Source organism: Prunus mume, linkage group LG5, assembly GCF_029339155.1.
Source record: "Prunus mume cultivar Tortuosa linkage group LG5, ASM2933915v1, whole genome shotgun sequence".
In the NCBI taxonomy this organism is placed as follows: domain Eukaryota; kingdom Viridiplantae; phylum Streptophyta; class Magnoliopsida; order Rosales; family Rosaceae; genus Prunus; species Prunus mume.
In genome coordinates, this window is record NC_142702.1 from 5,000,160 (window position 1) to 5,017,183 (window position 17,024).

At 35.6% G+C, this 17,024-nt stretch overlaps 2 protein-coding genes across 3 annotated transcripts; one reads left to right on the forward strand and one right to left on the reverse strand.

Moving 5' to 3' along the window:
• Window positions 1-843: 843 nt before the first annotated feature.
• LOC103343721 (uridine 5'-monophosphate synthase / UMP synthase (PYRE-F) (UMPS)) lies at window positions 844-4,595 on the reverse strand. Its single transcript, XM_089052057.1, has 6 exons — window positions 3,692-4,595; window positions 2,909-2,992; window positions 1,931-2,013; window positions 1,761-1,848; window positions 1,418-1,672; window positions 844-1,127 (listed from the first exon to the last, which is right to left on the reverse strand). The coding sequence occupies exons 1-6, from the start codon at window positions 4,493-4,495 to the stop codon at window positions 993-995; spliced, it is 1,449 nt and encodes a 482-aa protein (XP_088908183.1). The 5' UTR covers window positions 4,496-4,595; the 3' UTR covers window positions 844-992.
• Window positions 4,596-11,085: 6,490 nt separating this feature from the next.
• LOC103344252 (Calcium-dependent ARF-type GTPase activating protein family) lies at window positions 11,086-16,550 on the forward strand. 2 transcript variants are annotated; one of them, XM_089053184.1, is made up of 11 exons: window positions 11,086-11,324; window positions 11,419-11,480; window positions 11,592-11,712; window positions 12,070-12,150; window positions 12,826-12,910; window positions 13,671-13,746; window positions 14,205-14,368; window positions 14,460-14,691; window positions 15,527-15,643; window positions 15,735-15,830; window positions 16,005-16,550. In XM_089053184.1, exons 3-11 carry the CDS (start codon window positions 11,664-11,666, stop codon window positions 16,284-16,286), a joined length of 1,182 nt encoding a protein of 393 aa, XP_088909310.1. In that variant the 5' UTR covers window positions 11,086-11,324; window positions 11,419-11,480; window positions 11,592-11,663; the 3' UTR covers window positions 16,287-16,550. The 2 variants fall into 2 exon arrangements, with proteins under 2 accessions (XP_088909310.1, XP_088909311.1); XM_089053185.1 differs by having other exon boundaries at window positions 11,622-11,712.
• Window positions 16,551-17,024: the final 474 nt, after the last annotated feature.

The window sequence follows — 17,024 nt, forward strand, 5'->3', positions numbered from 1 at the left end:
AATTTAAAAAATTTTATTTGCTACTAATGTTGGAGATGCTCTTAGGCTCTTCTTCATTAAAATAGTTATTTCAAGAAAATAAACTGAGGGTGTCTCGCTCAGGCAAACAGACTTATGAGATGGTCAAGTGAACTCGACAAGGTGAGTTTTTTTTTTTATAAAATTAGATGTCAGCTAATTACTTGATATTTTACTATAATAATTTATTCTGAACTAATTAAAAAATTTATTCAACATATCCATAGATAAGGGATGCAAAATATTATCAGATTGAAGGCCGACCTTATCTTCTTGACCATTGTTGGGCAATTACACAACATGGCGAGAAGTGGAAACTTTTTAATGATTTTCAATCTCCTCCACCTCAAACCCCCGACAGGCCTATTGGAAGTTAAAAGGCTAAAGAGCAAAAAAGAAAGGGTATTATTATGCACGATCTCACAGATCAAGACAATGATATGGCTAAAGTCATGATGTCTTTGAAAGAGATTAACCAGAGTACAAAAGATATTAGGGTTACGATTATGATGGTGGACACTTCAACAATCAAAACTCCAGCTAGAAGAGCGTGGTTCAAAGAGAAACCAAATAAGATTATGGCGATTATGGCGATTATGGCAAAAGAGGCCTCCCATTCTCTAAACTTCGATGATGACGTCTATCAACCTGAATTGCCATCAGATGACTCCAAATAGAAAGGCATGACTCGTTGGAGCAGCATGTCTCTTTTTTCTTTTCCATTACAAGCTTGGGTACACAAGTTAACTTCAGTAGAATGTGGAAAACATTGTGGCCAAGAGGAAAAGTTTTATAGCTCCCATCCCATAATGTAAAACTCAAAGATTTTCCAAAAATACATTGATACCAGAAAAATCAGGTCCTCTGGTTTCACAAACACCACACCACACATTCATGTGAATCATAATTAACTCCGTAAATTAGCAATCATGTAAAACATAAGTGAAACAAGGGTGAAAACCCTAATAGAAATCTTAGCTGCTGCTGCATTTAGCCAGATATGCATCCCATCCTTGAAGACGGTATTCGTGGGCTGCCTCAGCAGGGTTTGCAGCCTTTATAATTCCACGCCCCACAATTATGATGTCACTACCTCTATCATAGATTACCTGGAACACAATTTGTCTCAATCACAAGACTAGGACATAAAATCAATAATACTAAAATAGGTGGAGGTCCAAATATAGAGCAGAGATGTCATTTCTTGGCATTACAACAATTTCCTGTCTATAATTTCGGTTTCAATTTTTTTTGTTTGGTTAGAATGACACTAGAGGATCTTGGAAATTAAGCATTTATGGTATCCTTCTCCAATTCCTTTAAGGCCCCCCTTTGAGAAGAGTGATCTTTGTGTATAAGAGTAGAATGATTTCGAACAATACAATTAGTATAAACTTACAGATTTTGGAGTGTTATATTGCTGGCCAAGAGCATCACCACCAGTCACCAGTTGCACTCCAGGGGTTGCCTGGATGAAAGCCGGATTTACTGGTGCCCCTGGCCATGATGCTGGATTAACTGAAATGAAGCCAATCACAAAGTCAGAATGCTCTTCGGCAATCTTCACTGCAGCAGCTGTGTAGTCTCCCTTGGCAAGGTTACCGGCCGAGCTCATTTCAGCAAGCAGCAACAGGCCCCTACCACGTGGCAAACCCTAAGAGAAGTAAAAAAGTACTGAAAAGTTAAAAGATGAATTCATATGATCAAAACTTATGCAGAGCAATCAATTCAAAGTTGCAAACCTTCAATTTCAGTCCATCGACTATCCCAGGACCAGAGATTATGTGAGCATTTACTATGTCAGCCCACTCCAATATATGGAATATACCTCTGCAAACATAAGAACCGCGAACCTAAGGAAAGGGCTATGATACTAACAGAAAGAGAAAGGAGAAGGAAAGCTAAGCCTCACCCTTCATACTGCATTGTTACTGTATTACCAATGTCTGCAAACTTGCGATCTTCAAAAATTAAGAAATTATGTTTCTCTGCAATCTTCAATTGGATAAAAGCACGTATCAGCTATAAGTAGCAGTTACTTTCAATTAACCAAAACATACTTGTAGTCCAACAATTAAATATAGTTCCTGGTCAGCAAAAGCAGACTTCAAATATTCAGTCACTTAGTTCAACTTATGATTATTACATTTATGCTTTACCAATATATGCCGTCTGAAATAAAGCCAGTGAAGAAATATCAATGCTTAGAAAATTGTAGGCTTAATAATTTGTTAGTAATTCATTCAGTTAAATAATGCAAAGGGGAAAAATATTGACATAAATGTTACTACTGAAAGATCAAGCCATGTTCTGAGAAGTGCACTTGATACGCATAGTAGGGGGAAAATACACAATCCTTAGAAATACAAGTAGAAGCATGGTATGATTTGACCCAAAAAAAAAAAAGGAAAAAAAAATGAATTCCACAATTTATTCAATAAAATAAATCTCATCAAGTCAATTGAAAATCCAAATGCGTGCAAGGTTTGTGTGGGTGAGATACATAAAATCGATTGCCTCAAGACAATGAAAACAGCAAACTGGAACGTACTGGAAAGATCTCTGGTAATGAAATGCAAATTTCAATTACATCAAAACTCACTGCAACTTTACAATTTACTCCATCTTCACTTTATAAATTGATATGATATGTGCAATATAGATATCGTGGATATGATTGCAGATATTTCAGAGACTATCACCCAGAAGCAAAACTGCATATCATACGAACCTCAGACTCATACACAAACAAATTCTACAACATTCTATGGGGTACATCAAGAAATTAGAAAATTCACATAAACCGATAGTCATTAATCATTATGAAATAGAAAGCACAACTCATAAACTTGTAAGCTACAAAACATGAAAAATAAGTTTAGAACTATACCTTGCGAAGTTTAGAGCCAAAATCTGAGGTGAAATCAGGCAATATATCAACATGGGTTTTCAATAAACATATTTCAGGTCCAACCTGCATAAAAATGAATAGAATCAGTCAAATGTAGAAGATCTTCAATTCTTCTTTGAATACAGTTCCTCTGCCCAAGTAAACTCATATTTACAAGGCATCTATTTCTAAATATTTTTGTCAAAGGTAGCTGCACTACTAGACTTGAATTTCCAAATTTGGCTACAATCACATACATATGATTTTTTTTAATCGACATATACATATGATTTTTTTTAATCGACATATACATATGATTATGTCATTACCAATGCAACTACTTCAGTTGAAGTACAAAAAACAAACCCAGGATTAAACTTCTCTTTTCCTAGGCAAATACATAAAGATTTGCCTCATCCTTAACTAGGCTGTATTTTCTGGCCCACAATAAAAATGGGGTAGGCCACCAGCTTTGTCCAATCCAAACCAGCAGCTTACACATGGTGTAACTTCATACCTCACAGATCCTACTTCAGAGAAACGTGCACGTGTAAACACCACGTGACACCCCAAAAAAGAGCAGTTTAAAACCTCGTTAGGTCAAGAGGTCAACCCTGGTCAACGATCTTGTATACTTATCAACATTTGGCTTTAACTCAATACAGTTAAAATAGGTGTGTGCGCTTTCAAAACTTTCTGGGGAAATCTATAAAAACAAAAGAATCCAAGAAAATCATGCACAGAATAATAACATTTTCAAATTCAGCTTTCAAATCGACTCACCTTCTCAGCAATCTCAAGCAACTCCTTGGCGGTCCCAACATCAGCAGCCAGACTCAAATTGCTCTGCTTCTTCACCATCACCTCAAAAAGCCTCTTCCCAGTCGGATTCTTCGTCAGCTTCGCTCTCTCCTCAAACCCTAAACCCCTAATCTTAACTTTTTCCACATTTTTCGGCAAAGCCGGCGCGGCTACCTTCCGGTTCTCCTCCAAAAACCTCAACACAACGCCCTCCACCTCCTCCGCAACCTTCCCCTTCTCCTTCAAAACCCTAACCATCTCGCTCAACCGAAACAGCGAGTGCAATCGAATCCCGTTCTCCTCCAAATTCTCCCTCCCCCCTTGTTCCCGGTCGATCAAAACGACGGCGTCCTGGACCTTCAACCCGGCTGCGCGTAGAGGCGCGGCGGTCTCCAAAACCGACGCGCCGCTGGTAACCAAGTCCTCAATGATGAGGCAGACCTGGTCGGGCTTGAAGACGCCTTCAATGGCCTTGGCGGTGCCGTAGTCCTTGACCTCCTTGCGGCGCATGAGCATGGGGATGTCATGGGAGGTGCTGATGCAGGTAGCGATGGGGAGGGCTGTGTAGGGGACGCCGCAGATGAGGTCGTGGCGCGTGGAGGAAGGGACGGTGGAGATTAGGGTTTTGGAGATTTGGAGGAGGAGGGACGGGTATGATACGATGAGGCGCAGGTCTATGTAGATGGGGGAGGAGATGCCGGATTTGAGTTTGAAGTTGCCGAATTTGACGGCCGAGATTTCGTGGAGCTTTAGGATGAGGGCCTCGGTGGACGGCGACGATGTCATTTTGTGAAGCGGCGGCGGCAGCTTGTGGAGAGAAGACGAGTGTTAGTGGTGTGAGTGGGCACAGTGAAAGAGATACAGTGGCTTTTATTTTACGTACGGAATAAATAAAGTAAAATGTGTAAAAGAAAATAAAACAAAAAGAAAATTTTAAATAAGAGTGCTGTTATTTCAGGGGTTTACTAAAACAGCAAAAATGAAATAAATTATAAAAAACTCAACACCCAAAACACTTTATAAATACACCCAAAACCCATCATTACACACACTCAAAACTCATTTATAAACACACCAAAAAAATATACAATTGTTGATTTTGGGTATTTTTATAAATACATGTCTAGGATTGGATTTATTTATAAATTTGTATATAATTTAATACAAAAATACTATATATATAAAGTAAAAAACAGAGAATGATAAAATATTTAAAATACTAGAAAATGCCCTTAGTTAGTTCAAATATTAAGAATTGAAACTATTAATTAAATGAGGATAATATGATAAATTCACATTTTTATATTAAAAAATTAAAATTAAAAACAAAATCAGATAATAAGTCATATTTTTATGGAACATAACTACCTATGTTATCTTTTCTTAATTCTAAAAATAAAAAATAAAATAAAAAAATAAAACCAATTGGCACATGTGCTAAGGGGCTAGTACTATATATAACAAATTTGTCATAACTTAATATTATAAAACAAATTTTTTTTTAATAACTAAAAGCTTTTTGTTTTGTTTTACGTTTGGGGGAATATATATACTGTTGCTTAGTTAAATGTTTCTCTTTTTAAAAGTACTTTCAGTTTTTTTTAATTTATAATCATTTAAAATATGTTGTTATAATGAAAAAAAACAACCAAACACGAATGGAATGTCTAAATGAGACTAAAACCAAGGCCCCTTCTATTAAGGGTATAAGGGCTAGAAAGCTAACTCCGCCACAGACACTTTTGTGCTAATATATATATAATATGAAGAATTTTTTTTTTGGGCCCTATGCAGTGACGCCACTTGCACCACCTTATCATGAAGGTTTGAACATAAAACCAATAATATGTAAATTAAGGCCTTTTTCATTGAGCTAATCCTCGTAAACTGGAGCCTTACTTATATAGTACATTTTCTATTAATTATGTTACTTGGCTTGTTGATAGTGGGGTGGCGGCTCATCCTCCAAACTCATTCGTTTAGAGCACTTCCATCGTGTAGGTTGTGCCAGGGTAGAAGGGGGCCCAAGCCCCAATTTCAGCTTCCAGCGGGCTTAAGTTACTCGGACAATAGTTGGGTCCCATGAAATCGGGCCAGCCCAAAGGCAAAACGAGCCCGTAGGCAAAACGAGCCCGTGTTCACCTGCTAACAAAAAAAATTTGAACTTCCACGCTAACGCCATGTTTGGCGTCATAATTTTCGCTAATAGCTACAAGCCATGTGGAGCGTTCTGGGTTCTCCAATCATTTTTGTCCTCCAATCCAATGGCTGCTTCTTCTTTTTTTGGCTTAAAAAATCGAAAAAAAATGTGATATGTTTTTATACAAAAATTACCAAAAAATTCTGGAATTTTTGTTCTATAAATACCTACCAATATTCTTCACTTTCTACACCAAATCCTCATACATTTTTGCTTCTTCTTCTATTATTATTCAATTTCTACACAAAAATTTATTTACTTACAATTTTCATTTTTATTCACCATCTTATGGCATCTTCCATCGAAGCCAAAGGGGCGTGGACAATCATGGAAGATGTTATGTTATGTGAGTGTTGGGTCCAAGTTGGTCATTGTTCGATCACGAGCAATGAGATGAAATTCTCTCATATATGGAGAAGAATTCTTGCCAAATTTTGTGAAAGATCAAGTTCGGCTCGTACGGAAATGACATTGGCTAGTAGGTGGAAAATTTTGAATAAGCCCCAAAACTCCAGCAGCATCACACTTTTGAACGAAGTATGCATTGTAATTGCAAACATCATGCATGACTTTATTGAACAAATATGGTTGCATTCTATATCGCCCTCGAAAATCAACATTAGAGTACACAGAATTTGGGATAAAGTAATCTTTCAAAAGATTCTTACCTTGAGAATGCATGTGTCTGAACACGTTTGGGCCACGGTCGACTTGTGAACCACGGTTGCGGCCTTGCCTTGATAGATCTAGCATACCCACTGCCATGGCAACTTGTTCAATAGTTTCTTGCTCCTCCATTTTTTCTTCATCTCTTCTACACATTTTTTCTTTAACTTGCCTCTCCAAGCATCTCCTCATGTCTAACATTGAGAGTGGAGTATGAAATCTAAAATCTAAGAAATGAAAGGATAGAGAAGATGTGGCGTGAGATTATGAGTGTAAGGGTCTTTTTGTTCCAACAGCCTGACGAATGGGTTTGGGCTGCCGTAAGAAGAAAACGAACAGAAATTCCCCAAGTATCTGAGTTCAGAAACCAAGCTCCTAAAAGAGTTTTTGAAAGGTTTGATGAAACTTTAGAAAAACACCCTCATGTTCTTTTCACCAATAGCCAAATAAACATGATAGATTGATTAATGGCTTAGCTTGAGTAGCTTGTGGCATGAGAGCTAAGCTTTCACAAGTTTAGCAATTTGAGAGAGAAAAAAACATGAATTTCTTACAGAGAACAAGGGTTTGAAGTGGGCAGAGGAAGATTAGAACAATTTCTACCTTAAGGGAAGAAGAAAACAACTGAAGAAGAAGATTGGGTGGCTTGAGTAAATTTTCAGTTGCTTGACAAAGCTTGGTCAGGCCTTAAATGAGTTGTTTTTCTAGGTAGCAGAAGCCTTCTTTTATAGGCACAAAGAATCCCTAATTTCATCTAACCTTCTTTTCCTTTTTCGTTGCTCCTTCTCATTTGATCCTATTTGATGCAATTTTCCTATCTAATGTGCATGGGTAAGGAGCCCTTTGTGGTTCCAAGGTTTTGACACAGCTAGTCTTCTCCATAAGGGTGAAGCGCCACCTGCTTTCCCTCTAGTTTTTCAAGATGGAGCTTGCAGTGGAAAAGAAGATGGATAAAGGCTTTTGTCCGATGGGTATTCTTCCTACACTCATGGGTTTCCGTTGGTCTCTGTCATAGCTTCCTATTTGACCATCTTGAAGTTCTAACAAGGGTGGAGCACGGTGACAGCTTTTCTACAAGTTGCTGGGCTAGGCTCATGTGCAATATTGGGTTGTCAATACTTTATTTCCAGCACTTAATGGGTTTTCGTCAAGCTGCTGGGAATAGCCTATTTAATTTTGGGCATTTTATTGATTCTGGCTTTGTCTAAGTGCTATGGCAGACTATTAGATATCCTCCTAAGGCATTGGATCATTTTCTCCCTTCTCTCATGCTAACCCATGTGTTTGGGCTCAAGAAATGGGCTTGAGTTTTGGGGCTCCCAAGCAGCCCAAAACTTCCATTTCTTGGCTCATCAATGGGCCCCATGAAAGTTCGTTACTATCCACACCACAAGCCACTCAAGCAAGCCCCGGATATTTGGGTGGCCACTTAAGCTTATAACGTGACAATGTGTGAAATAATGATTTCCTACTTGGCATGGCATGTCAATTGGTGTGCTTGAATTTTATAGTCTTTGAAAAGAGACATAATGCTTGACAAAATAATTAGCATGAGCTTGTAGAGCCAATGCTTTTTATAGGCTCATTTTAATTCTTAGCGAGATAAATTGCATATTTATTTGGTATGGCACGTGGTTGTGACTCGTGAAAGCATGCATGACGAATTTTGCATGCTCCGAATCGGGTCTTTTCTTAATAAGGTGTTGCATTGGGCCAAGAATTTATTTGGGCCCAATCCTGGATATTTTTGGGCCTCAACAATGAGTTGAGCCCCTGATTTTATAAAGAGATTTAGAAGATAAAGATGACGCGTGATGCGATTTTAGAGGGTGAAAATCTTATCTAAAATATGAGAATTGTATTTTATAATAAATATCAACACATGGCACCCTGGAATCTTATCTGAAATTTCAGATTTATCTTTTTTTTATAATAAAAATCGACATGTGGCAACCGAGAATCTTATCCGAAAATTTTGTCCGAAAAATTCATTTGAATTATGAGATATGAATTTTATAATAAATATTGACATGTGGGAACCGAAAATCTTCTCTAAATTAATTGTTTGGGGAAAAAAAAAACTAAAAGTGAATAGTATTTGCCCTTTGCCATGACAATGGGCGGAAACACACATTGGTGGATCCACAGAGGTGCAAGGAGGTGCAGCTGCACCTCCCCTCGCCGAAAGCTTCCTTAGGGATGCCGAAATTTGCCCCTTTGCTAGTGACCACCAATTGTTCGACTAGATGTCTCAAAGACGTTATTTTGTTTGCTACTAAGTGAGACCCTGAATATTTGCCTTAGATTGTTGGGCTCGATCTCATGAGCATGTAGGAGAAAACGGTTCATCAATCGAAGCTCCATAACCAAAGTTATGAATTTTCTAAGTTTTTATAGAATATGTGAAGTTAAGTTGCAGAGCCACAGGTCGAGGAATAAGAAGACTCCGCATCAGCGCTTCTCATTTTTACTTTTTTTAAATGGTCCAATAGCAAGCTGACATATGTCTAATTCTAATTGGCCTAACTTAAAAAATTCATTAAAAACTCATATGTGTTCCGAAAAATTCACCGAAAATTACCCCGAACTTTTAATCACGTGTACTTTTATCTCGTGACCTCCAAATCACATGTGATTTTGGTTAGATTAATTGGTATTGATTTTGGTTAGATTAATTGGTATTGACTTTTGTTAGATTAATTATGTAATTGACATGAATTTTGTTCATATTTGAAATGAATTTTGGTAAACTAATTGTGTCACTGACAAGGATTTTGTTCATATAAATTGATATTCCATATAGACTATAATCAATTAGTTATAGATGTAAAACTCTTATTGTTTTAATTATGAATGATATTAGTTTTGTTTAAATTCTAAGGGCATTTGGTTGTCTAAATTATTTTTTGAATTTTTAGCCTTTTTTTTTTTATAACACACTACATGGATGTTAGTACTTAAACTCAGGACCTTGCTTGAGTCCTTTGCGAATTTTTAGCCCTTCAAATATTGCACCTCTCCTAAAAAATTCATGGATCCTCCACTGGAAACACACATTGCCTTTTGCAAGGGCTGCCACTATTCACATAAATAGTAACAGCCCTTGCCTTGCCAGTGCTCTTAGAAAATTGTGAAAGTTAAGGGCTTGTTTGGTCTTCAACTTGAATCCAATCTTTTAAACTCCAAAACAGAATTTGAGTCCAAAATAAAGAAAATCTATTTAGTTGCCCTATTTTTAAAAATTCAAACTCAAGAAGAACTAAAAAAAAAACACTTCAATTATTAAAAACAAAAAATATATGTTTTTTTTAAATTTATTTTTATAACAACCCACAAGTTCTTAAATTTTTAAGATTTGAAAACAATTTTCAAATTGCATACCAAACAAGTTTTTGAATCTTAAAAATAGATTTAAAAACTCCTTATTTTTAAGAAAAATTAAAGTTTTTAAGTTCCCTATTTAAATATGATACCAAACGCCCCCTATCTCAAGTTAAAAACTTCAATTTTGTTGGGTCTTTCTATATTGGATTTGTCTTAGCAAATTTTTTAAGCTTTTTGTCACTTGTTTATGCATTGCTTTTTTTACTGAATAAGAAAATGTGTTTTGTTTGATTTACTTGTTTCACACTTTTGAATCAATGTGACTCCTCTTTAAATTGATAGGACATGTGCGGATTGTATGGGTTTAATGGAAACCTAAGTAAAAAAAACAACAGACAATGAGCTATAATACATATATATTTAAGATCGCATGACGACCAACCAACCTTTGGTATAGTTGTTTTGTCTCTATTTGATTGGAGAATGTCTTAATTTCGACTTACACTGATGACGATGACGATATATATTTGTAATGGGTAATTCGTTTGGTTTTATTCATTACTCGAGATATATAGCGTCTTTGATCTATTACTTGAGATATTTACCATTTTGTAAGGTCATTGAGGAAGTTCGTCAAGTATTTATTATGAGGCTAATTTTGCAACAGGTGTGATTAAAATGAATATTATCTTGATCAACCTACTTTCTAGTCTTACAATTGTCCTCCTAATGTTGTTTGCTCAGTTAATTTTTGATGTTTAGGTCTTGGGTGTCCTATGGCTTTTAGGTTTAGTTTTGTGGAGTAAAACAAAATCAATCTGTAAACCTGTTGCTTAATCACTCTTCATAATTTCCTCAAAAAAATAAAAAAAATAAAAACTTCATAATGTTCTAGAACCTTACCAAAAAAAAGAAAGAAAAAAAAAAGAGCTGATTTTATCACCTTGACTTTTTTCTATTATTATTAAAAAAAAAAAAACCCAGTCTCTGTTTTTTTTCTTTTTTCTTTTTGGTAAATAATGCCAAACTCTGTTTTATTTGTTTTCCATGCCGCTCTGTTTGGAAGCTCTTTTTCTTTTATGGCAGTTTAGATCTAGAGGGTCCGTTCTATTAACCAAAAAGCAAGGGGGGAAAAAAACAAAAAAACTGTATCTTTAAAATGTTATTAAATACAAAATTTAAAAGAGAAAAAAAGAATTAAGAAAAATTTGACAAAAGCCATATGCACATTGTTCTCATCATTCTCTCCCCGGATCTGTGTTTTGTTTTTTACCAAAATTCCATAAAGATAAAATAATATTATTTTGATTCGTGGTCACCCACCAATTTTTTTTTTTTCGTTTTCCCCTTTGTTTTCCAAACCAATATCCAGTTTTTGAGGTTCAATCTGTGTGCATTTTTTTGTCAACGTTTGTTTCTCAATCCGTAAGGACCCCGTCTGGTTAGCTTATTTGGCTAATAATTTATAAATTTAAAATCTCCCAAATTGTTTGACTTGGCTCCTTTTTGTTTGATGCAGAGAAGAACCCTTTCTTGTTCGGATAAAGACCAAGTTTTGTTTTGTATCGTATATTTCAATTTGTAAGAACCCATTTGAAGTCTTTGTTTTATCTGTCTTGGGTTTTCCGATATAAATGTTGTTTACAGTTTAATTTTTTTTGAATTTTTGTTGATTGAATCCATTGGATGCAGAGAAATTGCTGATAAAATGGCTGTTCTCAGATTGTAGCCCCCTTTCATGATTTGGGTCTGAATCATTGGAGGATGGAGATGTCTACCCAGCGAGATAATTCTGGTCCCAACAAAGTTTCAGGTATAAATGTATTTTGGAATGATTTTCAATATATGAGAAGATGTATCCTGCAACTTCATTTAGACCTCTGACATTACATGATGAGTAATAATGTAAAGTGATAAATTTTCCATGTGAAAGTATGATTCTTGGAATGAAAAAATGCTTTTGGTCAACATTTTATATTGGAACTTTCAAGTGCAAATACGATTTCATTTCTCAGCATCATGATGCTTCTCCATGCTTGCCAACCATGTACTTTCTTGATATTAAACATATTTTTCTGCAGTACGAAACTTGATGAAGTGATTGCAGTGTGTTGTACAATTGAATTTATATTAGCAGTTCGTTAGTTAATTGAACGTGTTGCATTTGTAGGATCAAGTTCTTGCCTATATGATCTCTTATGTTCAGACGCACCGACTTGGAGATGCCCAAGTGACCGACGAACACAATCTGGTACGCTATAGCCTTTATATCAATTACTTGTTTTAAATCTGTTGTGTTCTGACTTGCCAAGCTTTTCTGTTTTCTGGATATGTTAGCATAGTTAGCGACACCTACAATTTACTCAAGTTAGGTTTCTTAAGGGTGCAGTACACCGTTTGAAATAGATAGGACTCATATACAAGCAATTATTTATAAACATACAGTATGAGTTGTTCCAAGGAACATTTCAAATCAGGCTGGTTGATGCAGTTAATTAAAAGTACGAAATGATATATAGATAGCTCAGGGATGATCCAATTTATTCATGTCTCAACTTTACCTTCGTGGAGACCAAACGAAAGACCATGTGAACGGAAAAAAGAAGAAAAGATAGTATGTGCAAAGAATGTATGAGACTCATATAGAAGGTTTACTGCGTCAATGGTTTAAGTGGGAATATGAGAGACGCATTCAGCCTCTGAAAAACTTGAGTGTTATAAATACCTCAAAATCATGTACCAGTTGAATTAATACATCCTGAAAATTGAGTTCTGTACCACCAAGCTCTCTAGTCTATCTAATATACAAATGTTTTTATTTTTATTTTTTTATGTTTGTTATGTCTTTGTTTGTTGTGGATCTCCCTGTGACATTCTCAATAAGGGCATATTGTATCTTTTGTAACTCTTATAGCTCATTGAACAGGTCCACAAGAAAGGCTAGAGATTTTGTTGCATCAATCTGCCAATAGGTCCTGTGCAGATTGTGGATCTCTAGATCCAAAATGGGTGTAAGTATCATATTTGCATGGAGAGAAAATCTTATCATTGATCCTGCTTTTTACAATAACTACTGAAGCAAACTTAATATGAAGTTATTTTGAACAAATAAAAGTTGTTTTAGTATCTCATCTGGTCATATCTTTTCCTGTTCACCATCAGTTATGTTGCTAATTTTATCTTTTTTCTTCATATTGAGTTGGATTTTGAGTTATGTAAATATCAGAATATGTTCTCATAAAAACAAACTCTACTTAAGTGCAGCTTTGTTTGCATGAACTCAAACATGAATTTAACTAGTTACCATATTCCAAAGCTCCTCTGCAACCAAATTCCAGTTTTCTACTTTCTTTGAAGCAGTTGGAGTCTTTTGAGCCGAGAAATTATTTGTATCTTCGCAATGTTCTCATATCACATGCTCAATAAATAATCAACATATGAGCAAATGCATGTCTGCTTTTGAAAGTTCCTGAAAGCTTCCAAAGTGATAACTAGTGATTATCTTTTAATTCATCTTTCTCCTCTGTTAGTTATTATCTTTTTACTGAGCTCAATGACTATGATATCTTTCTAGTGCTGCAGTCTTTTTTACAACATTAATGTATGCATGCATGCTTATTTTTGTATGCAACAATAGTTCTGAAATTTTCTAAATGAAATAACCTCATGTTTAAAATGTCTGCATCAACTACTTCTTCCTAGATGTGTGCAAGTCATGATTATCTTTGTTTCTTGCATTTTATTTTGACTGTAGCTATTGGTTTATATCAGATCTTTAAGCTTTGGAGTATTTATTTGTATAAAGTGTTCTGGTGTACATAGAAGCCTGGGAGTGCATATATCAAAGGTATGGCTCTCATCTATGCTTCTCAATAATAACAGATTTGCAACCTTGTTTTGGCTTTATCTAAACATTGTATTGTGTGAAAATTTGACTATTGGAGAAATAAATGTTTTGTAAACATAAAAGAGTGACCCTGCTCATTTAGTTCCTGGATGTACAAGCCTCATCCCAACTGCATGGGTTGTCCCTTTGATGTGATCACTTGTGTATGGGTCTGTGGGGTTAATTTGGTCGAAGCAGGTTGGTCCCTGCTATGAACTTTGCTGCAAAAGCAGTTAGTGGATTGGGAAACCTACCTTAATGATAAAAGAATTTCTTAAGTATATTCCTTGCATGTTCTCAGCCTTTTTAAAATGCTTCTTTTGGAATATCATTGGTTACTTAACTACTTTGACCTCTTTATCTCTCTCTCTCTCTCTCTCTGGGATATTCTGATCTGATCTGATCTGAAAATATGCTAGGTTGTATCAGTGAAGCTAGATGAATGGACAGATGATGAAGTTGATATCTTGGCGAGTATGGGAGGAAACGTTGCTGTAAATAAGAAGTATGAAGCTTGCTTGCCAGAAAATGTCAAAAAACCAAAACCAGATTCTTCTATAGAGGAGCGCTTTTATTTTATTAGGTAATGCTAAGTACAAAACTTTTCATAGTGCTGTATTCAAATCTGTACCATTCTAAATCAAAAATTTAAACCCTACTTCTTGAATTCTCAGGAGAAAATATGAGCTGTTAGACTTTTTAAACCCCAATGAACATATGTCCTGTCCTTTTCCGCCTTCTCATAAGAAGTCACCTTCTAGCAATTCAACCAATAATTCTGCCCAAGATAAGAAACAGTATGAAAAACAACCAACGAAACATCGTATTGGGCAGGCATTTCGTAACAGCTGGGGAAGAAAAGACTCTGAACATAAGACTCTGAAGAAGGGCAACTCAATGCCAATGGTAATGGCCTTTCTATTTAATCAGTGTTTTGTTTCATCATGTTATTTCTAAATTGCTTTGATACCCTCACTCTCTTTGGAGTGAGGTGCTTATGTGCTACTATAACATCCACATTGTTTCTGAAAAAACGTGTCAAGTTACATTTCTCTTTTTTCTTTAATTACATCTACAAAAGGCTTAGTCATTCAGAACTTTTAAATGTTTGTATGACTTTGGCATATGTGAGGTTTTCCTTATCTTTCCTTATAGTTTGATGATTTTCAAGCTCCAAATTTGCACTGACTTGTCCTAAATATAGTGTATGAGTTCATGTTGAACTTTGATACGTGCCATGCATATATAAAAGAAACTTTTAAAAGGACAGGTATGCTTCAGATATTCCTCTGATAAAGAATATTATTATATTTGTTGAAATTTTTTGTTACTACAAAATAATTGTAAATTGGAGCTTTGATTACTCAAACACATATGCGTTCACAATCACCTGCACATGCACATATACTCATAGATTATTTCCCCATCAAAATGAAGGTACGGCATAATTGTAGCGCATGAGTTAGATACGCATATATGCATTTGCAAAATCCATGCATGGCTTTAGTCTTCACTTCATGGTCCTAGTCATGATCAATTTCTATGCTTCCACATTGTTGTGAAGGGAAATAAGGAATTGATTTGACAAAAAGGAAAATATTCTTCTTTAAATTTGAACCAGAACTTTTAATTGATGACAAACAAAAACAAGGAAAGTATAAGACTAATTAGAATTTCTTGTATAGATTTTAAATTTTTTTTGATATGGCTAGTATCTTACTGCTCCAAGTGTACATTATAGGCAGGTATGGTTGAATTTGTTGGATTAGTTAAGGTGAATGTTGTTAGAGGAACCAACCTAGTTGTACGGGATGTGATGACAAGCGACCCCTACGTCATCCTGGCATTGGGTCACCAAGTAAGTCTCTTCTACTCAAGCTGTTATGGATGAGATGAATTCAACTTTTTCATAAACTCATAATGCAATGTTCCTTGAATATTTGTTGCAGTCAGTGAAGACACGTGTTATAAAAAACAACTTAAATCCAGTATGGAATGAGAGCCTGATGCTGTCAATTCCTGAACACATTCCTCCTCTAAAAGTGGTAAGTTATACTCTGAAAATAGTTTCTCTGTTTTTCACTTGATTTATCATTAATAATATAGACAGTAGTGTTGTATCACAAGAAATCCCTTGCTATTGATTATGATGTTTAAGTGCTTTGCATCTTGCTTTTCAATAAAATTTCTGAAGTTATTATTTGGATGGTTACATTCAGCTGGTGTATGACAAAGATACATTCACAACTGATGATTTTATGGGTGAGGCTGAAATTGACATTCAACCTCTGGTGAGTGCTGCCATAGCCTATGAGAAGTCCACGATCAATGAGCCGGTGCAGCTTGGAAAGTGGGTAGCCAGCAAAGAAAATACACTGGTAAAAGACGGTGTTATCAACCTAGTAGATGGGAAAGTAAGACAGCAAATCACTCTCAGGCTGCAGAATGTTGAGAGGGGTGTACTGGAGATTGAGCTTGAATGTGTTCCTCTTAATCAATAGCTGGAATAGAAAGTTAAGGAAATGAAACTCGGTGGCCATTATGATTCTGAGGTTGCAACTCACCATGATAGATGTATGTTATATTGTAGAAGTCATTGTATTGATAGCTGTGTCAAGCGAGTCTTGGCTGTATATTACTGTAGTTTTTTTCTTTTCCGTTTTTGTGTAGATAAGAAGTTTAGGAAAATTTCAGAACATTAATTTTTAACTTGGATTTGATTTTTCTTTTCTTTTCTTTTCAATAAAATTTCAAAACGTTGTTCAGTTTGGGGAAATTGGAAATTTATCAATCGACATTTACTTGACTTAAAGTTAGTAAATCGAGGTTGGGGATTCAGTCATTGCTTTGGCATTTGGTAATTCTCTCTTAAAAAGTAAGTATTCTGAATACAAGCCGACTACTTCAGGTTGAACCATAGTGGATGTAGCGTAATATCTCAGTCGACCGGTAGAAGTTCCTCCCTCTAAGAACCGATCGGCATGCTGACCTGCTCATCTGCAGGTATGCTCTTTAAATGTGCATAATCGGTTTTAGTGATTGAATTTGCTTATATTTTTGGTTAACTCTTGAATTTGGGCGCCCAAAAATCGAGATTTTAAACCTAAAATCTAAAACCGAGAATTTGGGACTGGCTTAAAACCCAGACAAGGAGTAAGGGAAGAACATAATGCAAAACAGAAGAAAAGAAAACCAGTGCACATGCTGACCATGATTAGATAAACTAACCAATATTGTAT